The sequence below is a fragment of the Elephas maximus genome, chromosome 7 (assembly GCF_024166365.1).
Source record: "Elephas maximus indicus isolate mEleMax1 chromosome 7, mEleMax1 primary haplotype, whole genome shotgun sequence".
Lineage (NCBI taxonomy): Eukaryota > Metazoa > Chordata > Mammalia > Proboscidea > Elephantidae > Elephas > Elephas maximus.
Genome location: NC_064825.1, coordinates 88,946,114 through 88,970,877, shown reverse-complemented (window position 1 = coordinate 88,970,877; position 24,764 = coordinate 88,946,114). Strand labels below are relative to the sequence as shown.

The following is a 24,764-nucleotide window of genomic DNA, read 5'->3' as shown; positions in this document are numbered from 1 at the left end:
GCTGGAGGCTTCTCCTGGCTCATGTGGTTGCAGGGGCTGATGAACCCAAAATCGGCAGGTTGGATGGCAGACTGATGGCTCATGTCCCAAGAACCAGAGGTCGGACGATGACAAGCCTGATGTAGGATTCAGAGTGAGAGTGAGCCTTGTTGGAACATCTGGAGGCAGGCCACACCCCCAAGGAAACTCCCTTTTCAACTGATTGGCTGCTCATAGCAGGTCTCATCATGGAGGTGATTACATTATATTACATTATGGAAGAGCAATCAGTCCAATGTCTGCCAAACTACTGAGAATCATAGCGTAGCCAAGTTGACACAAAACATTAACCATCACACATAAGCATATGACCCTCGTTATAGATGAGGAAGTTGAGACTGGGTTACTAAGGCAGAGCCAGGTCTCGTATCTAGGTATTTGCCACTCTGGGCCTGAACTCTTAACCACTGCTCTTTAGACAGATCCTCACCAGGGTAGAGTTGCTGTAGGCAGCTAAGCCTGGGAAGGTCAGCATGGGGGATGGTGGCCAGTAGTTGGCTGAAGGTTTTGAAGAAGGCAGAGGAAGGTAGTGGGTACTCAACTTGAAAAGAAGGGCCAACCCCAGTTTGATTTCCTTCCTGGCTTCCCACACATCAGAAAGTGTTCAGTCCCCACAACTACCACAGCCTCCACCAGACTGAGTCCAGTACAGCTAGCTGGTGCCTGGCTACCACCAGTGACTGCTGTGACAGGGATCAAAATAGTGGGTCCCAGACAGAGCTGGAGAAAAATGTAGAACAAAATTCTAACTCAAAAAAAGCCTGAACTTACTGTTCTGACAGAGACTGGAGGAACCCTGAGAGGATGGCCCCATGAATACCCTTTTAACTCAGTACTGAAGTCACTCCTGAGGTTCATCCTTCAGCCAAAGGTCAGACAGACCCATAAAACAAAATGAGACTGGATGGGCATAGCAGCCCGGGGGCAGGAGGGGACAGGAGACCTGGTAGCAGGGAGCCTGCAGTTGGGGCCAGGAGAGAGTGTTGATGTGTTGTGGAGTTGGCAGCCAGTGTCACAAAATAATATGTGTACTAATTGTTTAATGAGAAATTAATTTTCTCAGTAGTTCTTTATCTAAAGTACAAAAAAAAGTGTCCTGTCCCTCTCACCTGGACATGACTCAGTGTTGTTTTCTTTGGACAGTGCCAGACTTTGCCTTTTCCACTTCTCAGTGGCTGTCATGAGCCAATTCCTGAGCAATAGATGACCCTTAAAGATGTGAGAAATGATGAGTTCATAGTCACAAGGCACTCTGCACTCCTAACCTAGAGGAGTGTCGGTGGCTCGCCCCCCGTGAGAGCCCACTGAGAGGCTTAAGTCCTCGCCCACGGGGCTCAGTAGAATAGAATGTCAAGCACTCTGACTAAGAGGAGCTGTTGCCTCCTTATTCCAGGATGGCTTCAGGGAAGAGTATGCCCTGCAAAGAGAAGGGAAGTAGGAGTGGAACTCCTTAGATCTGAGAGACTTAGATCTGCTACTAAGGTTTGGACTCAGGCAAGTTAAAAAGCTCCCCTGCCTTGGCCTCATCTGGTGAAAGAAGAGTTTGAGGTCTGTCAATACTTTCCTCTTCTCACCTGATGCTTATTGCTACAGATCTAGGCATTAATGGGGACTAGCTCTCAAGGTTACCCCAGAAACCCTCTTTACATCCCCAAAACAAACAAGGAGGTGTCCCTATTACAGAGTCACCACTTTGGCCTGATGCTCTTACTGTCATGGCCTGGAGAAGTGCCCTTACTGGGCACTGGCTCAGCTAGCAGCCTGGGTTGGGCCCTAACTGGGGCAGGGTCCAGGTATTCCTGACTCCTTGACCAGTGTACTTTGACTTCCCCATACCTGGTACCTCTCACCAAGACTGGTAGGGTTTTCTTCAGTAAGCTGAGATCTTGGGGCAGAAGAAAGGTTCAAGTGCTGTCCCACCTGAGAGCTTGGTTCAAAATACCCTACCATGGTAGATTTCCTGTGCTTTTATAGTCTGCTAGCTCCTTTGCCATCCCATTTTCTGAAGCCCCCTGGGCATTTAAATTCTGAGTTTGTTGTTCATGACAATCCCTGTGCCTTTTCCTTGTAGGTTCTGTAGACAGTCACAATGGGAAGCAAAGGAGGATTTGTCCTGCTCTGGCCCCTACTCATCCTGGCTGTCCTCTGCCATTCAGGTGAGTGGTCTGAAGCCCTGGGACATGAATCTGGACAAGCCAGCATGCTTCAGCTATCACCTTCCTTTTTTCTTAGGCCTCGGAAAGGCTGAGCTGATACAACTGACTTAGGTTTCAGCTCCAGTTCATTTTTCAGGCCTGGCTTGGGTTCTTTTGCTTTCCAGTGTTACAGGTCCTGGGTTGTTATGGATTGAATTGTGTCTCCCAAAAATATGTATTGTAAATCCTAACTTCTATGCCTGTGGTTATAATCCCATTTGGGAATGGGTTGCCGTTGTTAGGTTAATGAAGCAGGATTAGTGTAGGGTGTATTTTGAGTCAGTCTCTTTTGAGATATAAAAGAGATTAAACAAGTGAGCAGAGATGGGGGAAGAGATGTCAAGCCATATGAAGATCACCCAGGAGCAGAGCTAAAAGAGACAAGGACCTTCCTCCAGAGCCAACAAAGAAAGAAGGCTTTTCCCTAGAGCTGGCACCCTGAATTCAGACTTCTAGCCTCCTAAACTGTGAGAAAATAAATTTGTTTGTTAGAGCCACCTATTTGTGATATCTGTGTTATAGTAGCACTAAATAACTAAGACAGCCCTTGGAAGCCTCAGCCCTAGGCAACCACTAATTCTGTTTCTATACCAGTACCAGTTGCCATCAAGTCACCTCCTACTCATGCAACTTTATGTGTGTCAGAGTAGAACTGTGCTCCATGGGATGTTCAATGGCTGATATTTCAGAAGTTGATCACCAGGCCTTTCTTTCATGGCATCTCCCAGTGGACTTGAGCTGCCAATCTTTTGGTTAGCAGCTGATTGTGTTAATCATTTGCATCACTCATTACCACCAAAAAAAAAAACCACCAAGAGTCATGAAAAAAGGCAGTGGTCGTTCAGTGGTAGATGTCCATGTGGATGCAATTATCATAGTAAGCAACAGGGTTTAATGTAAGCCCAGGGAACTTGGCCATTGAGAATTATTCTCTGTAGCAGTACAAGAGTACTACTCAGCTTGTACCATCAGAAGAAATCAAGGATGAATGACCAAGAAGTTGAAAGTAATCACTCCAATTAAAAATTGATGATCTTGAGCCACTTTTCAGACCAGAACCCATTGACTAAAGAAGAGCCTGGGTCCCCAGGAGTAAGAATCTTATAACATTCTAGAAGGCATATATTGTAATGATTCTCCCAGTCCTTCCCTGCTCACAAAAAGGAATACTCAAATATTTTGGGAACTGTTGGGTATAGGGTCTGAGTTGACATTTTACCCAGAGACCAAAAGCATCATCGTGACTTACGTGTTAGAGTAAGAGCATATGGGGATCAGGTAAGAGATGATCCAACTTACACTGGGTCCACTAGGTTTGTAGCTATATTCAGTGATCATTTCTCCAGTCCTCAAATGTATAATTGGGAGTGACGTACTTGGTAATTGGTGCAACCCTACTTTGAGTCCTTGTCCTGTGAGGTAAGACTTAAGAGCTATCATAGTAGGAAAGACTAATGGAAATCTCTGAAACTGCCCTCTACCCAACCAAAATAATAAATCAAACAATATCCTAACTCAGGGGGAATGGCGGAAATTAGTGCCACCTTTAAGAATCTAAAGGATGCAGGGGAGATGGTCTCCATTGTATCTCCATTTACTTCACCAGGAACAACAGTGGCGTATCTAGGGTATTATACCAGCTCTGGGCACGTGGTGCCACTGAGCAGTTTCTGTTAACCCAGTATGGCCCAGCATCCTTCCTCAAGCACGGTAATGTGTTAATTAAAAGATTAACAAGCTTGACATATTTTTGAGCTGATACTATGATTAAGTTATCTAAAAGAGGGGTATCAGATGTTTGGACAGGGGCACAATTTCAGTGCTTGGTAGAGGCGCCGTTTTCCATAGACATGCCACTGACCATACCAGGTTAATAGAAACTGCCTGGCGGTGCCGTGTGCCCAGGGCCGGCACAATACCTTTCATACCTGCCATATAGTAGTTACACCTCTGAGGAGCAACATAGATCCTGGAGGATAATGGTAGAATACCACAAATTCAACCAAGTAGTAGCTTCAGCGGCAGCCAGCATGCCAGGTGTGTCCTGGAGGATGATAGCACACTTGAGCAAACTCAACCAATTAGTAGTTCCGATTATAACCTCTGGGCTAATTATGGTATCTTTACTAGAACAAATGAACAGGTACATAGTATGCAGCCATTGATTTGGCAAATGTACTCTTTTCTTGCCTGATCAGAAAAAAAAAAAAAGACCAGAAATAGTTCTTATTCACGTGGGCCAGCACCAGTATACATTTATGGTTGTTCCTCAGGGCTATGTTAATTCCGCCCTCCCTCCACAAACATTAGCCCCTAATTAATATCTAGCACACAAATTCCACCTTAGCATCTGCTTCTGAAAAACCCAACCAACAAAAATCATAGAATAAATACTAGTTCTCTTGTATCTAATGGTCCTAATTTCTTCCATGTGAGCAGTACCAGCCAGGAATGGATTACCCAGTAAGCAAGGTATGCTTACTTGTAGTTTCTTACTAATCTGTAGTGTTTTCACCACATCAAAGATGCAATATCAACATTTATACAGAAAAATAAAATGTAAGACTCAGGACTGAAACACTACAGGTCAAAAATTAGTTTTCACCTAAATGTAATAGCAATAATAAACCTTAACGTTAGCCTCACATCATCAAATGCTAGTTCTTTTAACACCCTATGCAGGAAACCCAGCCACAGTATCCTCACCAGAGAATCAGCCAGACAGCATTTTCAGGACAAGAAGCTCACTGCCTAACATCACTGCCTGTTTTATTATTGAATAGTGTTGATGGTTAGAAAGTTCTTTTATCTTCAGATTTCTACTGATGAATCTCATTCTGATATCTACCGCAACCACTTGGAACAAGCCTAATTCCTCTTCCATATGACCCTCTGCTTGAAGACAGAGACCATATCTTCCCCTTGGCCTTCTCTATTTCATGTTCTTAATCTCTCGTTCCTTTAAAAGTCCCTGGGAAATCTCAGAGAACTGAGGCAAAACTTTTAAAATGAAGTGTTTGTAGTGGAAAAAGTCCTAAATTTAGGATCAGAATAGCTGAGTTTGGGTCCCAGTCGTAACCTTGAACTAATGATTCAAACTCCCAGAGCTTCAGTTTCCTTATCCATAAAATGGAAGTGATGATAATTATGATTACTATTGACATGGAAGAGATTTGATACAACTATAGCAACACCACCACCACCAACATCACAAGACTTTGTCCTAAAGGGCTTGTAAAAGGTAAAAATAGATCATCTTTTCTCACCTGCCCCAGTCCTACCACCTCCATATCCTGATACTGGTTTCACTGCTCTGGCTTCATGCCCAAGTGATATTTTTTTCTTCAGTATCTGAGAGGAGAAAACAATGTACAAGGTTTGCAGTGGAATGGAAATGCGTTTTTCTTTCTCTCTGCAGTCAGGGTAAGTTTCCATCTCACAATTATCAGGGCTGATAAGAAGGTACTCTTCATCCTTCCAAAATTTGGTGCTTTAATTCAGGGGAAGGAAAAGGCTGAGAGAGCAAGTCTAGACAAAAGGTGCATGCCTTCTGCTAATTTTTGCAAAGAAAAGCATAATTTTACTCACATATGGAAACCCTGGTGGCATAGTGGTTAAGAGCTCTGGCTGCTAACCAAAAGGTTGGCAGTTTGAATCCACCAGGTGCTACCTGGAAACTCTATGGGGCAGTTCTACTCTGTCCTATAGAGTCGCTATGAGTCGGCAATCAACTCGATGGCACTAAGTTTGGTTTTGTTTTTTTTATATAATGAAACAGACATGATTGCTTCATTGGGTTTACTGCCTTGTTTGCAAACACAACAATTTATAAACTTGGTGAGCACCATTAAGGTTTCAGAGAAGGAAGCTGCACCCCGAAGTTTTCCCATGGTTCCTGAAAGAAATTCGTGTGCACATCATATTACACAGATGATACAACCTTGCTTGCTGAAAGTGAAGAGGACTTGGAGCACTTACTGATGAAGATCAAAGACTACAGCCTTCAGTATGGATTACACCTCAACCTTTTAAAGAAGACAGAAATCTTCACAACTGGACCAATAAGCAACATCGATGATAAACAAAAAAAAGATGGACATTGTCAAGGATTTCATTTTACATGGGTCCACAATCAACGCCCATGGAAACAGTCAGGAAATCAAACAATGCATTATTTTGGGCAAATCTCCTACAAAAGATCTCTTTAAAGTGTTAAAAAGCAAAAATGTCACTTTAAGGACTAAGGCTCTCCTGACTCAAGCTGTGGTGTTTTCAGTCGCCTCATATGCATGCGAAAGCTGGGCAATAAATAAAGAAGAATTGGTGCCTTTGAATTATGGTGTTTGTGAAGAATATTGAATATACCATGGACTGCCAGAAGAATGAACAAATGTGTCTTGGAAGAAGTACAGCCAGAATACTCCTTAGAAGCAAGGATGGTGAGGCATCATGCTTGGTAAAGTAGAGGGTCAGCAAAAAAGAGGAAGATCCTCAAGGAGATGGTTTGACACAGTGGCTGCAAGAATGGGCTCAAGCATAACAATGATTGTGAGGATGGCGCAGGACCAGGCAGCGTTTTGTTCTGTTGTACACAGAGTCACTATGAGTCAGAACCAACTCGACGGCGCCTAACAACAGCCAACAGTCAGGCTTGAACTGTGTCGTGTTTCGCAGTATTCGGTGTCTTATGAATATTTAAAGGTAGTATCAAATTAAGTGTTTAATCAAATTAAATGTTAAATCTTGTTTACTTGTAAAAGTCCTTGAGACAAGCCTGTTAAAGTTGAAACTGATACCAATTTCAATATGCCTTTATTCTGTTTTCTTTGGAGACAAGATGTCCTTTAATACAATGGGGATTTTGTGGCAGATGAGTTCTAAATTTTAAAAGTGCTATACGTGGATGTTTGAATTTGTTTGTTAGAGTTTTCAAGTTTTTCAGAAAGACAGTTTCCCCCATAAATATGAACAGAAAACATCAGAAGAAAACTTTCCTCTACTTCAAAGCTTGCCAGTTTTCTGGAATTAATTCTGTCAAGGCTGCTGATGTGTGGTGAAGAAACCCAATGCTTTAGCATTGGACAAAGCTGGGATTGAACATGCTTCTGTGTCTTATTAGCTGGGTTACCTTGTGCACAGGGGACAGTGGTGGGCAGTGGTAGAATTCTCACCTTCCATAAAGGAGACTGGGTTTGATTACCGGTCAGTGTGTCTGAAGTGCTACCACCACTGTCCATCAGTGGAGGATTTCCTGTTACTATGATATTGACCAGGTTTCAACAATCTTCCAGACTAAGACTAGGAAGAAAAGCTTGGCAATCTACTTCCAAAAATCAATCAGTGAAAACCCTATGGATCACAACAGTCTGATCCCTGAACCTCAGTCTTTCTTACCTGTAACCTATCTCACTGAGCACCTGTGATGTCCAAATGACTTAAATAGAATAAAATAACAGAAGTAAGGGTAGCCGATACACAGATGCTCAATACAAGCTTGTTACAAAATTATAATTACTAAATATATTCACTATGCAATCTACTTTGTTTATGAAGACTAAAACTCCAACAAATGAGGGTCAGTAGTAATCATAACAATTATCGCTTCCTTTTTTTTTTTTTTTTTTAAGTATTGCTTCCTTTTCTGTGTTCCAGAATACTTTGGGTAGTACTTGTGTAAGCTCTTCTCTGAATGTTTGGTAGAATTCTCCAGTGAAGCCATCTGGGCCAGGGTTTTTTGTTGTTGTTAGGAGTTTTTTTTTTTTAACCTTTTCAATAACTTCACTTGTTACAGGTCTGTTCAGATTTTCAACATCATTTTGTGTTAGTTTGGGTCCAGAAATTTGTCCATTTCCTCTAGGCTTTCAAATTTGTTGAAGTATAGTTTTTCATAATGCTCTGTTAAGATCCTTTTTATTTCAGTTGAGTCTGATGTGATGTCCCCCATTTCAAGTCTTATTTGGGTTATTTGAGTCCTGTTTTTCTTTTGTCAGTTTGCCAAGTGGTTTGTTGATTTTGTTGATCCTTTCAAAGAACAGCTTTTTGTTGATTCTTTCTCTTGTTTTTCTACTCCCTATTTCATTTATTTCTGCTCTGATCTTTATTATTTCCTTTCTTCTGGTGGCTGTGGACTTCTGCTGTTCTCTTTCTATTTGTTCAGGTTGTGTAGCTAATATTTTGGTTTTATTCCTTTTTTTTTTTTTTATGTGTGCACCTATTGCTATAAATTTTCCTCTGAGGGCTGCCTTTGTTCCATAGGTTTTGGTATGATAAGTTTTCATTCTCGTTTGATTCTAGGAATTTTTTTATTCCATCTCTGTTTTCTTCTATAACCCTGTGGTTTTTAAGCAGGGTGTTATTTGGTTTCCATGTAATAGATTTTTTTCCCTTGCTCTTCCTGTTGTTAATTTCTACTTTGATGGCGTTGTGATCAGAGAAGATACTTTATATTATTTCAATATTTTGGATTTTGTTTAGGGTTGCTCTGTGGCCTAAGATATGGTCTATTCTGGAGAACGTTGGATGTGCGTTGAAAAAGAATGTGTACTTTGCAGCTTTTGGGTGGAGTGTTCTATATATGTTTATGAGGTCAAGTGGGTTAGTTGTACCCTTTAGCTCTTCTGTATCTGTTGAGTTTCTTTCCAGATGTTCTGTCCTTTATCGAGAGTGTGTTGAAGTCTCCTACTATTATTGTGGAACTATCAATTTCTCTTTTCAGTGCTGTTAGAGTTTGTTTTATATATTTTTGAGCCCTGTCATTGGGTGCATAGATGTTTATTATGGTTAAGTTTTCTTGGATCATTCCTTTGATCATTATACAGTTCCCTTCTTCGTCTTTTATGGTAGATTTTGTTTTAAAATCTATTTTATCTGAAATTGGTATTGCCACTCCTGTTCTTTTTTGGTAATTATTGGCTTGATATATATTTTTTCCATCCTTTGATTTTTAATAAATTTATGTCTTTGTTTCTAAGGTGTGTGTCTTGTAGGCAGCATATTGATGGACTGTGTTTTTTAATCCATCCTGTCACTCTATCTCTTTATGGGTGCAATCAGGCCATTTACATTCAGTGTAATTATCGATAGGTGAGAGTTTATTGCTGTCATTTTGTAGTCTTTTTTTTGTGTGTGTGGTGCCGACATTTTCTTTGTTCCTCTTACTCCTCTGTGCTGAGTACCTTTTGTTTGTGGGTTTCTTTTTCATTTCTTTTTTTTTTTGTTTTCATTGAGATGTTGTTTTTGTTCTTTATTTTGATTAGTAGGTTTGTTAACTTTCTTTGTGGTTACCTTGAAATTTACCGTTATCTTCTTAGGTTTGAATCAGACTGTTATTACTTGGTATCTCCTTGCCTTCCTCTTCATTAGATAGTTCTATACCTACATGGTTTATTCCCTCTTTTATTTTTCTGACATTGTTGTCCTATACAGATTAACCTCTCTGGATCCCTGTGGCAATTCTTTTGGTTTTGGATAGTCCTTGAGAGTTCATTTCCTAGGTTGGTATCTGGCTGGTACAAACTTGTGTCGTAGACTCAGGCTGTGCTCTGATATTTGTTCTCAGACCAGAGGACTACCTTTAATAATTCTTGTAAGTTTGGTTTGCTTTTTACATATTCCCTTAATTTCTGTTTATCTGGAAATGTTCTAATTTCACCATCACATTTGAATGAGAATTTTGTAGGATATATTATTCTTGGTTGGTAGTTTTTTTTTTCCTTCAAGGTTTTATATATGTCATCCCATTGCCTTCTTGCCTGCATGGTTTCTGTCAAATAATCAGAGTTTAGTCTTATTGTTTCTCCTCTGTGTGTGACTTTTTGTTTTTCTTGAGCCGCTCTCAGGATTTTTTCCTTGTCTATGGTTTTAACAAGTGTGATATGATATGCCTTGGTCTTTTTCTTTTGGGGTCTATCCCATATGGTTTTCATTGAGCTTTTTGGATGGGCAGCTTTCATCTTTCATGGTATTAGGGAGTTTTTCTGTCAGCAGTTCTTCAATGATCCTCTCTCTGTTTTCCGTTTTCTCCCCCTGTTCAGGAACTCCGATCAGTCAAAAATTTTTGCTTTTGATTGTATCCCACATAATTCTCAGGGTTTCTTCATTTTTCTTCATTCTTTTTTCTGATTTTTTTCCTCAGAGTTTTATCGAAGTATTTGTCTTCAATTTCGCTGATCCTGTCTTCCATCATTTCAAATTTGCCCCTCAGCCCTTCTATGACTCTGTCCATTTCTGAAATCTTGTTATCTTTTGGATTTCTAATTGTTTTTGTATGATTTCTAGTTATGAATTTATTTTGGCATTTTGTTCCTGTATTTTCCTGAAATCTTCCGTTTTTTTGTCTGTATTTCCCATGAATTTGTCTGCCTTTTCCATAAATTTGTCTATTTTTTCCTCATTTTTGTCTGCTTTTTGCTTCAACTCTTGGATAACTCTGAATATTAGAGATTTGAATTCCCCTTCAGGTAGTTCTAGTGCCTTTTCTTTTACTGGAAGGTCATCTGGTGTTTTATTTTGGTTGCCTACTGGAACCATTCTGTCCTGTTTTTTAATGTTTTGATGTTGTCTCCCATCTTCAGGACATTCAGTAGTTATTTTCTTTGTTTACTGATTGTAGATCTGTTTGTTTCATCCTGCTTTTATGGGTTTTTTGGTTATGTCTGAGCAGGTGGGCTGTGCATTTGTTGTTGTTTACTCATCTATGGTCATGATACTCTTCACCTCCATGTCCAATGGGCAGGGCCAATTACTCAGCTATGGTGCAGCAGAACAGGTCCACCTAAAGGGGAGGGGCTGGGATGAGTTGTTTGTGGTACATACTAGGGCTGATAGGATGGGCCGGGAATCAGTGCTGGGCAGGTTCCAGTAGGCTGTGCCTGTGCTGCTTGGGGGTGTGATGTTCAGCGCATAGGGCAGGTAGGCAGGAAGGAAGGGGGAGGTTGTGATGTGTAGAGCTAATATGGGTATGGGAAAGAGGAGAGAGAAACAGGAGCCAAAACATACAAACAAAAAAAGAGTGCTAAGGGAGTTTGCCGTTTGAATGGAGAGATGAGAAATGGAGAAAAAAAGAAAGAAAGAAAGAACTAGGTAAAAAATTGGGGGGAAAAAAGGAAGAAAAGAAAAGCCCTCAGGGGTCCCACCGGTGTGACTGCAAAGACCAGGGAAATGGCTCCAAGGCTGCACATTATAGCCTGGCTAGAGGAGGTATAGATGTCACACAGTGGCAGGTATTCAGGAAATGGGAAAAGAAGGCAAGTATAGAGAGAGGAGAACTGAGAAATGAAGACAGAAAGGAGAAAAGAAAGAAAGAAAAAAGAAATGCCAGCAGGGGTTGTGCAGACTGGGGGAAGTGGCTCCTAAGCCATGCGTTGCAGCCTGGCTAGAAGGGGCTTCCAAGCTGCGAAAAGATAAAACAAACAAACAAACCAGAACAGAACAAAGCAAAAAAAAAAAAAAAAAAAAAGCCCCAGGGATCCTACTAGTCGCGGGCTGGGGAAGTGGTTCCCCAGACAAGTGGCGCTCCACAGCCTTTCAAGAAGAAGCAAAGGTGGCACACAGAGCCAGATGTTCAAGAGAAAGGAGGGGGAGGTGGTGGGAGGCACAAAAGAAACCAAAAGAAATGGAAAAAAGCAACAGAAAAATGACACTTGGGGAGCCGATTAGCATGGGTAAAGCGAATCCAAGTGGCCCGGGGCTGAACCAGTTGCCTCTCAGCCAAGAGACTGCAACTGGCAGGAAGCAGAGGAGGTGAAATGGCGGGGGGGGGGGGGGGGGGCAAAAGGGTGGGGGTTAGGAAAGTGTATATCGCTGGTTACCGAGTGCTCTGTCTCCTGCTGGGAACTTCGTGAAGCTGCTTTCTCATACTCCCTGTCTGCCGATCTCTGATGTGGGTAGGGTGAGTCCAGGTGGCACGGTCACTGAACTTCCCAGCTGGCTGAGCCACTGCAGCCAGCCAGGAGGCTTGGAGGTAGAGCAACGGGGAGAGAATGGGGGGGAGTGGGAAAGCACTTATCACTGACTACTGGGTGCTCTGTCTCCTGCTGGGAGCTACATGAAGCTGCTTTCCCATGCTCCCTGTCCAGGGATCTCTGACAGGAGTCCAAGATGGTGGATCTGTGCTGCGTTAGCTGATAGGGGACCTCTGCACTTCTTGCTCCTTGCTCTCTGTCCTCTGTCAGTTTCTTATTCCATTCGATATTTGGCTGAGCTCTTTATCTCTTCAGTTTGACACTTTAGGTTCCAAGAATGATGTTTGTCTCTGTTTTACATAGTTATTTGGGTCTTTGCTGTGGAGGAATGGCATGGTGCTTCTGTCTGTGGAGCGATGTTGGCCGGAAGTCTATCATCACTTCAGTTTTATGAATAAGGAGACTGAATCCCTGGGAGTTTAAGTGATTAGTTCAAGGTTACAACTGGGACCCAAACTCAGGTATTCTGACCCTAAATTTAGGATTTTTCCACTACAAACACCTCATTTTAAAAGTTCTGCCTCAGTCCTCTGAGATTTTCCAGGGGGAAAAAAAAAGACATGATTAATTTTGCTCATAACATAGACAAAATTATAGAATATTGGAATTGTGACAAATTTTAGGGAAAATCTAAAGTTCTCATTTCAAACCAGGGGAACCTGAGGACCAAAGATATAAAGTAACCTGCCCAGGATTACACAATGGGAATCAGAGCTGGAGTAAAGGGCAGGTCAACTGAGTAGCTAAAGTTCCTACATTGGATGAGGAGTTGGAATAGAAGGTGCTCTCATTCTGTGGTGTGTTTGATTGCTTGAGTATAGCAGTCTCTGTTACAGTTCAGCTTGATTCTCAATTAAGTGCACTGGTCAGATGTAACATAAAGATCTTAGGAGTCCACAGAGCTGCTACAGGATTCTACAAGTGCTTGACTAGAACTTTAAGTATTTTTGTTTGTTTGTTTTGTTTTTTAATGGAACAGAAAAAAAGCCCTGGAAATAGAACCTAAAATATGGGAATTAGTAGATAATTAAAGCTGACATTTCAAAATAAAGGTTAAAAAAAAAAAAAAAAGATAAATTCTTCCATAAATATTGCTGGGACAAATGGTTAGAGATTAGGGCAAAAACATAAAGTTATACCCTTCCCTCATTTCTTAGATGGAAATAAGCGAAGATTTAAGTCTTAAAAATAAATAGCAGCTATGAGTATTTTTTTTTTATGAGTGAGAGTGCATACACACACACAAACACGCCACATATGATGAATGATGGGCTTATTTCTTTAGTCTACATGGAGTTTTTCAGAGGATATTAAGAAGTTCTTGTATATGTGTTATTGGTCAGGGTAGTTCTAGGTCTTCACTTTTTTGCTTTTCAAAGTCAGACTTAGGCATGCTGCATATGTGAGCCCATTCACTCCTATAGCACAAGTATGCTGAAGAGAATTATGTGATTAATTCCTGCAAGGCTCAGGTGCCTCTATTCTTGGTCTTTTGTTAATATAATAAAACACACAGTTGGATAAAAAGTAGCAACTACATATCAAATGTTTTGTGGTAAAATTGAGTTAGGGATAGGTTTGTTGCTTGTTATAATTTTGGATACTCCTTTTCTGTCTTATACTTGTTAAAAAAAAAAAAAGATGTTGGCGGTCATTGGCGATTCAACTTTGAAAAAAAGCTTTCTTCTCCTCTGTCTTAGGCTGGGTTCTCTAGAGAAGCAAAACCAGTGAAGAGTATGTGTGTATATATATGGGCAGGGGAAGGCAGAGAGATGGAGAGAGAATGATTGGCTTATCTCAAGGAAATGTCTCACACGGTTGTAGAGGTTGGCAAGTCCCTTGTCTGTGGGTCAGTTGTCAGGCTGGAGGCTTCTCATGACTCAGATAGCTGTAAGGGCTGACAGACCCAAAATAGGCAAGTCAGGCAGTAGGCTACTGGCCCATATGTTGCAGAGGGCAACAAATCCAAAGATCAGCAGGTTAGATGGCAGGCTACTGGCTTACAGGCCACAGAGGCCAATGAATGCCAAGATTAGCAGGCCATATGGCAGGCCACTGACTCAAGTTCCAAGTATCAGCGATCAGATGATGATGAGCTAGATGCAGGAACCAGAATGAGCAAAAGCCATCAGGGTTTGCTATATGTATCGGATGCAGGCTATAGCCCCAAGGAAACTGCCCTTACAACTGAGTGACTAATAACAGGTCACATCATGGAGGTGGTTACATTATATCACAAAATGGAGGATAACTGCATCATTACATAACTGCCAAATTACATCATTACATAACTGCCAAACCACTGAGAATCATGGCCCAGTCAAGTTGACACACAACCTTAACCATCATAGTCCACCTGTGGTGTGATGGATCCCACCATGATCACCATGATCTTTTTAACTCCCACCCAAATGATAGGGTGGGAGTATACAAATGAGATAATTGTGGCCCACCAAGGGGATTGGATAGCTTGCTAATAATGCAAATAAAGTTCATGGCATCCGTGTGGGGGTGAGACCATGAAAATAAAGTCTATAAAATCCTAATGAAGGGGTTGGTCAGTTTTAACATCCTACTAGTCTTAAAATGAGCCATCCCAGAGGCAGGAGAAGAGGATCTCACCACTACCAAGGAAGAATAGCCAGGAGAAGAGCACATCCTTTGGATGTGGGATCCCTTCACTGAGGAACTCCTGGAACCAGGTAACTGAGAGAGAGAGCTTTAACATCAAAGATGGTGAGAAGCGGTGGCAGAGAAACAGCAACAACAGAGGCCGCAGAATGAGGAGATGGCCCGGCTCATGGAACGAGAAAGCTGAGTGTCTTGCTGGTAGAGTAGGGTGCCTCTGGGCATTTGGTGGAGCCAAGTTTGCCAACCCATGGACCCAGAACTGAGTGCCTTTGGGTTGAGGCTTACTGGTGGATTGGCATACCTCGGGGCATGTAAGGGATTGAGTCGTGTCCCCCAAAAATGTGTATCAACTTGGGTAGGCCATGATTCCCAGTATTGTGTGGTTGTCCACCGTTTTGTGATCTGATGTGATTATCCTACGTGTTGTAAATCCTAACCTTTATGATGTTAATGAGGTAGGATTAGAAGTAGTTGTGTTAATGAGGCAGAACTCAATCTACAGCATTAGGTTGTATCTTGAGTCAATCTCTTTTGAGATATAAAAGAGAGAAGTGAGCAGAGAGGAATGGGACCTCACGCGACCAAGAATGAAGAACCAGGAAAGGAATGTGTCCTATGAACCCAGGGTCCCTGTGCTGAGAAGCTCCTAGACAAGGGGACGATTGATGACAAGGACCTTCCCGCACAGCCAACAGAGAAAGCCTTCCCCTGGCAGTGAACTTTTGATTTTTGGGTGGTTACCTTGGTTACTGTTATCTGTAATGATAGAATGAAAGTAAGAGATGTTATGCTGAAGCTGAGGGGAGAAGAGCAGCATCTGGAGTGGCTTGGGGCAAGGACCAGGCTGGTTAAATGGAATGATTGATCGGGGGGCCAAGGTCTTCTGGTCCAAGGCCACATGCATATGGATGGAAAGATAGTCGGGGTGGAGAAGGTGAAACCAGAGTGTTTTTAAAAGGGTTATGGGTTTAGGATTATCTGTTTATTTGAAAATACTATGGATATTGAATTTTTTCCCTACCTAGTGTTGTAACCATTGCCATTGAGTCGATTCCGACTCGTAGCAACCCTATAGGACAGAGTAGGACTGCCCCATAGAGTTTCCAAGGAGTGGCTGATGGATTCAGACTGCCAACTTTTTTATTAGCAGCTGAGCTCCTAACCACTGCTCCACCAGGGCTCCTAGTGTTGTAAAGCAAACCTAAATGAATGATAGAAATAAATATTGAATATTATAGATAACAAAGAGTGTGTAACGCTGCCTTCAGCTAATATTTCATTGGATACATTAAAAGGGAAACTAGGATTTGCCTCCCCATCCAAAAAAAAAAGGAGGCTTTTTTCCCAAGCCGGTAGCCCTGTGTATATAGAGTGAGAGCTTAGTTCGAAAACCTGAGCCCCACCAAGAATTTTTTCCCCGACATGTCTGTCATTTTGTTGTACTACGGAGGCTTGCATGTTGCTGTGATGCTGGAAGCTATGCCACCTGTATTTCAAATACTAGTAGGGTCACCTGTGGTGGACAGGTTTCAGCTGAGCTTCCACACTAAGACAGACTAGGAAGAAAGACCTGGCAATCTACTTCTGAAAAGAATTAGCCAGTGAAAACCTTATGAATAGCAGCAGAACATTGTCTGATATGGTGCCAGAAGGTTAGCCCCGCAGGTTAGAAGGCGCTCAAAATATGACGGGGAAGAGTTGCCTCCTGAAAGTAGAGTTGACCATAATGACATGGATGGAGTCAAGCTTTTGGGACCTTCATTTGCTGATGTGGCATGACTCAAAATGAGAAGAAACAGCTGCAAACATCCATTAATAATAGGACCATGGAATGTACGAAGTATGAATCTCGGAAAATTAGAAGTAGTCAAAAATGAAATGGAATGCATAAACATTGATGTAATAGGCATTAGTGAGCTGAAATGCACTGGTATTGGCCGTTTTGAATCAGACAATCATAAGGTATACTATGCTTGGAATGACAAATTGAAAAGGAGTAGTGCTGCATTCATCATCAAAGAGAACATTTCAAGATCTATCCTGAAGTACAGTGCTGTCAGTGATAGGATAATATCCATACAACTACAAGGAAGACCAGTTAATACAACTGTTATTTAAATTTATGCATGAACCACTAAGGCCAAAGATAAGGAAATTGAAGTTTTTTACCAATTTCTGCAGTCTGAAATTGATCAAACATGCAATAAAGATGCATTTATAATTACTGGCGATTGGAATGCAAAAGTTGGAAACGAAGAAGGAAAAGTAGTTGCAGAATACAGCCTTGGTGATGGAAATGATGCAGGAGATAGCATGATAGAATTTTGCAAGACTAATAACTTCTTCATTGCAAATACCTTTTTTCAACAACAAATGGCTACTATACACAGGGACTTCTTCAGATGGATACATAGGAATCGAATCAACAACATCTGTCAGGACAAGGCCAGGGGCCAACTGTGGAACAGACTGTTAATTGCTCATATGTAAGTTCAAGTTGAAACTGAAGAAAATTAGAACAAGTTGACGAGAGCCAAAGTACAACCTTGAGTATATCCAATCTGAATTTAGAGACCATCTCAAGAATAGATTTAACACATTGAACACTAATGACCAAAGACTAGACATGTTGTGCTGGGACATCACACATTAAGAAAGCAAGATGTCATTAAAAAGCAGAAAAGAAAGAAAAGGCCAAAATGAATGTTAGAAGAGACTCTGAAAGTTGCTTTTGAACACAGAGTAGCTAAAGTGAAAGGAAGAAATATGAAGTAGAAGAGCTGAATAGAAGATTTCAAAGGGCAGCTTGAGAAGACAAAGTATAATAGGGAAATGTGCAAAGACCTGGAGATAGAAAATCAAAAGGGAAGAACAGGCTTGATATTTCTTAAGCTGAAAGAACTGAATTAAAAATTCAATCCTCAAGTTGCAAAGTTGAAGGATTTTACAGGGAAAATACTAAACAATGCAGGAAGCATGAAAAGAAGATGGAAGGAACACATAGAGTCACTGTACCAAAAAGAATTGGTTGACATTCAACCATTTCAGGAGATAGCATATGATCAATAACTGATGGTACTGAAGGAAGAGGTCCAACTTGCACTGAAAGCCCTGGTGAAAAACAAGCCTGCAAAAACTGACAGAATACCAGTTGAGATATTTCAGAAAACAGATGCAGTGCTGAAAGTGCTCACTGGTCTATGCCAAGAAATATGGAAGACAGCTACCTGGCTAACTGACTGGTAGGGATACGTATTTGTAACCATTTCAAAGAAAGGTGATCTAAGAAAATATAAAAATTATTGAACAATATCATTAATATCACACACAAGTAAAATTTTGCTGAAGATCATTCAAAAGTGACTGTAGCAGTACATCACCAGGGAACTGCCAGAAATTCAAGCTGGATTCAGAAGAGGACATGGAACCAGGGATATCATTGCTGATGTCAGATGGATCCTGGCTGAAAGCAGAGAATACCAGAAAGAAGTTTACCTGCTTTTATTGACTATGCAAAGGCATTCCACTGTGTGGATCATAACAAATTACAGATAACATTGTGAAGAATGGGAATTCCAGAACACCTAATTGTGCTCATGAAGAACCTGTACTTAGACCAAGGGGCAGTCATTTGAACAGAACAAGGGATACTTCCTGATTTAAGGTCAGGAAAGGTGTGTGTCAGAGTTGTATCTTTTCACCATACTTATTCAGTCTGAATGCTGAGAAAATAGTCTGAGAAGCTGGACTGTATGAAGAAGAACGTGTCATCAGGATTGATGGGAGACTTGTTAACAGCCTGTGATATGCAGGTGATACACCTTTGCTTGCTGAAAGTGAAGAGGACTTGAAGGACTTACTGATGAAGATCAAGGACTGCAGCCTTCAGGATGGATTACACCTCAGCATAAAGAAAATAAAAATCCTTACAACTGGATCAATAAGCAACATCATGATAAATGGAGAAAAAAATTGAAGTTTTCGAGGATTTCATTTTACTTGATCCACAATCAACGCCTGTTGAAGCAGCAGTCAAGAAACCCAATGATGCATTGCATTGGAAAATCTGCTGCAAAAGACCTCTTTACCAGTGTGAAAAAGCAAAGATGTCACTTTAAGGACTAAGGTGCACCTGACCCAATCCATGGGATTTTCAGTCACCTCATATGCATGTGAATGCTGGACAGTGAAAACGAAAGACTGAAGAAGAATTGATGCCTTAGAATTATGGTGTTGGTGGACAATATTGAAGATACTATGGACTGCCAGAAGAAGTCTTGGAACAAGTACTGCAAAAGTGCTCATTGGAAGTGAGGGTGGCGAGACTTCGTCTCACATACTTTGGACATTTTATCAGGAGGGACCAGCCCCTGGAGAAGGACATCATGCTTGGTAAAGTAGAGGGCCAGCAAAAAAGAGGAGGACCCTCAAGGAGATGGATTTACACAATGGCTTCAACAATTTGAGCTGTAACAATGATTGTGAGGATGGTGCAGGACCAGGCAGTGTTTCCTTTTGTTGTACATAGAGTCACTACTTCACTAAGAGTCAGAACCAACTTGATGGCACCTAACAACTAACAATACCCATAATTTGCATTTGGAAAGGCATGCGGATCCAGCTGCTGGGAGAGGAGAAGATTTACATTGAAGGAAAGACTTGCAGGGGGAAAAAAAACTGTTTTGCTTTTTGAATTTCCAGCAAGCCCTTTGCCTTTGGTTGCATTGAAACAGGAAAAGTCAGTGCCCATCAGAAGGAACCCGCTTCTAAGACTGGAAGTTACAGACAACAAGTAAGTAGACAGGTTGGTGTACTCACTTGTGGTGACCACCTGGGTCACTTATGAGTGGGAGCCCAGGAAATGCAGTGATGAAGAGATGGGCTGACTTGGGACATGTTCCATTGGCATCCATTGACCTAGCCTTCAGAGACTAGGGATGAGAGAGAGAGAGAGAGGACTGGCTGGTCAGAAGTCCAGGTAGTCGTGGTGGTGTCCCATTGACCTAGACCATGGGGACTAGAGATGAGAGAGAGAGAAGGGGCTGGCTTGTCTGAAGTGCAAGGAAGTGTGCGTGAACTCTCAAGTTTTAGGCTGGTACCCATTCTGACCTAGCTTGGATGGCTAGGGATGAGCTGACCAGAACTCAACTGAATTAAGAGAACGTTTGACACTGTGAGCTGATGTAGGTTGTGTGCAATTTAATGACTTACTCTAGATTGGACTTTGTTTATGGATACAGATGCTCAAAATTCCAACCGAAACAGAAAATGTTTCAAGATGGAAGGAACATGCTTGTCTTCTCAGAGTACTGGTTTGATCAGGACAGGCAGTGTAAACATTGGCTCTCTGAAATGGGGGGGTGGGGTGTGGAGGGAGATAAAGGCATGCAGTGGCTGGCTGACATCCCTTCATGGGTATACTTACACTCAAAATGAGGGCAAGGGAGGATCCCCATTGAATAGATTCCTCTTTTCCTGATGGGTCTGGGGAAGAGAGGGTGGGGGAAGATGTTGATGAGATTATATGATTCAGTTGTGAGTACTGATTATTAACAGGGTTAATTGTGATTATAAAATCTGTCTTTGTAGAAGCAGTAACTGAAAAAGTGGACTATGGTGGAGGCACTGCTGGACTTGGGTACAGTGGCTGAACCTAAAGTCCCTTAAAGTTTTTACTATGCTGATACTTTATGAGGCTCAAAGCAAGGGAATAATCTTCTCTCAGTTAAATTTTATCAAACACCAGTAAAGTTGAAGCTGAGATGACTTTTGGAGAGCCTGACCAGATCAAATGGACACCTGAAGTAAACCTGAATGGCTGGTAATCTCACCCTTAGGATTTTGCTGTACTGAAGGACTAATTGCTAATGATTGTTTTGGACTGGTAAAATCATTGGGTTTTTGGGTTCCGTCGAGTCGGTGTTGTTGAGTCAGCTCCCAGTGATAGAGTCTCTATGTACAATAGAACAAAACACTACCCGGTCCTGCACCTTCGTCACAATTGTTATGCTTGAGCCCATTGTTGCCGCCACTCTGTCAGTCCATTTCCTTGAGGATCTCCTCTTTTTTGTTGACCCTCCACTTTACTCATGGATGATGATCTTCAGAGACTGGTCCCTCCTGATGATATGTCCAAAGTATGTGAGACGAAGTCTCGCCATCCTTGCTTCTAAGGAGCATTCTAGTTGTACTTCTGCCGAAGCAGATTTGTCTGTTCTTCTGGCAGTCCATGGTATACTCAGTATTCTTCACCAATGCTGTAATTCAAAGGCATTAATTCTTCTTTAGTCTTCCTTATACATCGTCCAGCTTTCACATGCATATAAGGTGGATTGAAAACACCGTGGCTTGGGTCAGGTTCGCCTTAGTCCTCAAAGTGACATCTTCGCTTTTTAACCCTTTAAAGAGATCTTTTGCAGCAGATTTGCCCAAGGCAATGCATCTGATTTCTTGACTGCTGCTTCCATGTGTGTTGATTGTGGACCTAAGTAAAATGAAATTCTTGACGACTTCAATCTTCTCTCCGTTTATAATGATGTTGCTTATTGGTCTAGCCATGAAGATGTTTGTCTCTTTATCTCGTGTCTTAATCCATACTGAAGGCCATAGTCTTTGATCTTCATCACTTAGTGCTTCAAGTCCTCTTCACTTTCAGCAAGCAAGGTTGTGTCATCAGCATATTGCAAGTTGTTACTGAGTCTTCCTCCAATCCTGATGCCACATTCTTCTTCATAATAGTCCACCTTCTCAGATTATTTGCTCAGCATGCAGATTGAATAAGTATGATGAAAGGATACAACCTTGACACAGGCCTTTCCTGATTTTAAACCACGCAGTATCCCCTTGTTCTGTTCGAACATGTGCCTCTTGGTTTAAGTAAAGGTTCCACATGAGCATAATTAAGTGTCCTGGGATTTCCATTCTTCCCAATGTTATCCATAATTTATTATGATCCACACAGTCGAATGCCTTGCATAGTCAGTAAAACACAGGTAAACATCTTTCTGGTATTCTCTGCTTTCACCAGGATCCATCTGTCGTTAGCAATGATATCTTTAGCAAAATTCTACTTTTGTATGATATTGTTCAATTATTTCCACATTCGATTGGATCACCTTTCTTTGGAATGGCCACAATTAATGTATCTCTTCCAGTCCGTTGGCCAGGTAGCTGTCTTCCAGATGAATGAGCATTTCCAGTGCAGCATCTGTTTGTTGAAGCACCTCAGTTGGTATTCTGTCAATTCCTGGAGCCTTGTTTTTTGCCAGTGCCTTCAGTACAGCTTGGACCTCTTCCTTCAGTAGCATTGGTTCTTAATCATATGCTTGCTGGCTCCTGAAATGGTTGAACGTCAATCAGCTCTTTTTGTACAGTGACTCTGTGTATTCCTTCCACCTTCTTTTGATGCTTTCTACATTATTTAGTATAGAAGCAGTGAAGTTGTGTAGAATCCTTCAATATTGCAACTTGAGGCTTGAGTTTTCTCTTCAGTTCTTTCAGCTTGAGAAATGTCAAGTATGTTTTTCCGTTTTGATTTTCTATCTCCAGGTCTTTTCACCTGTCATTATAATACTTTGTTTTCTCAAGCTGCCTTTTGAAATCTTCTGTTCAGCGTTTTACTTCATTTCTTCCTTTCACTTTAGCTACTCTGCATTCAAGAGCAACTTTCTGAGTTTCTTCTGACATCCATTTTGGTCTTTTCTTTCTTTCCTGTCTTTTTAATAACCTCTTGCTTCATGTATGATGTCCTTGATGTCATCCTACAACTAGTCTGGTCTTCAGTCATTAGTGTTCAGTGCATCAAATCCATTCCTGAGATGGTCTCTAAATTCAGGTGGAATATACTCTAGGTCATACTTTGGCTCTCATGGACTTGTTCCAATATTTTTCAGCTTCAGCTTGAACTTGTATACGTACAACTGATGATCTGTTCCACAGTCCGAGGGGTACTTGCAATGAAGAAGTCTTTGATCTTGCAGAATTCTATCATGCAATCTCCAGCATCATTTCTGTCACCAAATATATATTTTGCAACTACTGTCCTTCTTCATTTCCAACTTTTGCATTCTAATCACCAGTAATTATCAATCCATCTTGGTTGCATGTTTGATCAATTTCAGACTGCAGAAATTGGTAAAAGTCTTCAGTTTCCTCATCTTTGGCATTAGCAGTTGGTGTATAAATTTGAATAGCAATCATATCATCTGGTCTTCTTTGTAGTTGTGTGAATATTATCCTATGGCTGACAGCATTGTACTTCAGGATAGATCTTGAAATGTTCCATTTGACAATGAACGCAATGCCAGTTCTCTTCAATTGGTCATTCCCAGCATAATATACCTTATTATTGTCCAATTCAAAATGACCAGTACCAGTCTATTTCAGCTCACTAATACCAGGATATTGATATTTACGAGTTCTGTTTCATTTTTGACAGCTTCCAGTTTTCCTAGATTCATACTTCGTACATTCGACGTTCCTATTATTAATGATGTTTGCAGCTGTTTCTTCTTATTTTGAATTATCCCACATCAACAAGTGGAGGTCCCGAAAGCTTGACTCCATCCATGTCATTATGGTCTACTCTGCTTCCAGGAGACAGCTCTTCTTAGTCATATTTGAGTGCTTTCCATCCAGAGGGGCTCATCTTCTGGCACCATATCAGACAATGTTGTGCTGCTATTTATAAGGTTTTCACTGGCTAATTATTTTCAGAAGTAGAACACCAGGTCCTTCTTCCTAGTCTGTCTTAGTCTGGACATGCAGCTGAAACCTCTCCACCACGGGTGACCCTGCTGGTATTTGAAATACAGGTGGCATAACTTCTAGCATCACAGTGACACTCAAGCCACCACAGTAATACAAACTGACAAACATGTGGAGAAATGATTGGAAGGGGGAAGGTATTCTCCAAGTATGAAAGAATCATGGCTAGAAAAGCCACAGGGTGGCCTGTGATGCAATGGGCCACTTTTATATGGCGTTTCTTGCCATGGTCTTGTTAACTCCTACCCAAGTGATTAGGTTGGCATTTACAAATAAGGTAATTTTGCCCCATCAAGGGAATTGGTTAGCTTGTTAATGATGCAAATGAAGTTAATGGCACCCATATAGGGGTGGGAACATGAAAATAAGGTCTACGAAACCCTAATGAGGATATTGGTCAGTTTTGCCTTCCCACTAGGCTTAAAATGAACCATCCCAGAGGTGGAAGAAGAGGATCTCACCAACATCAAGAAAGAATAGTCAGGAGTAGGGTGCATGATTTGGACTCAGGATCCCTGTGCTAAGAAGCTCCTGGAACCAGGAGACTGACAGAGAGCTGTAACACTGAAGACGGCAAAAAGCAGTGGCAGAGAAATGCTGGCAGGAGAGACCAGCAGGAGATGGTTCAGTGGGCTTCCTGTCCCATGGAGCAAGAATGCTAAGTGTAGGAGACTTGTTGGCGAGTAGGTGCCTTCAGACACTTGGTGGAGCTAGGTTTGCCAACCCACGGAACTGGAGCTGAGCGCCTTCTGGCCAAGGCTTACTGGCAGAGTGGGGTGCCTCTTGGCATTTACTGGCAGAGTTAAAAGACCTTTGTACCCTTGCCTAAGCAGGACAGATGCTGAGGGGCCAGAGAGAGGCATGCCTATGGGCACAGCTGTGGAGAGGCTACCCTGAAGGAAGAACTGTATGCTGAGCATTCCTGAACCTGAGTTGTGCCTGTTACTTCCCTAATAAACCCCATAATTGTGAGTGTGTCTTTGAGTTCCAGGTGGCCACTGTAATCAATTATTGAACTCAACAGGTAAGTAGAGAATGCCATAGGAGGGATGACTGTTGTTGGAACTGGTAAAGATGGTGGAAAGGGGAGGCATGCCTGACCTCTGCCTGATAGGAATAAGCCTTGGGATATTGATTTTGATTCTCCTTCCCACTTGTGAAGTTAGAATAG

At 41.6% G+C, this 24,764-nt stretch overlaps 1 protein-coding gene across 2 annotated transcripts in view; it reads left to right on the top strand.

Moving 5' to 3' along the window:
- Positions 1-24,764, top strand: part of CD59 (CD59 molecule (CD59 blood group)) — a 51,064-nt gene that overhangs the window by 5,747 nt on the left and 20,553 nt on the right. For both annotated transcript variants that reach the window (XM_049890876.1, XM_049890875.1), the window contains exon 2: positions 2,111-2,195. In XM_049890876.1, the coding sequence (XP_049746833.1) occupies positions 2,129-2,195 (67 nt within the window). In that variant the 5' untranslated portion in view covers positions 2,111-2,128. The remainder of the gene's footprint in view (positions 1-2,110; positions 2,196-24,764) is intronic.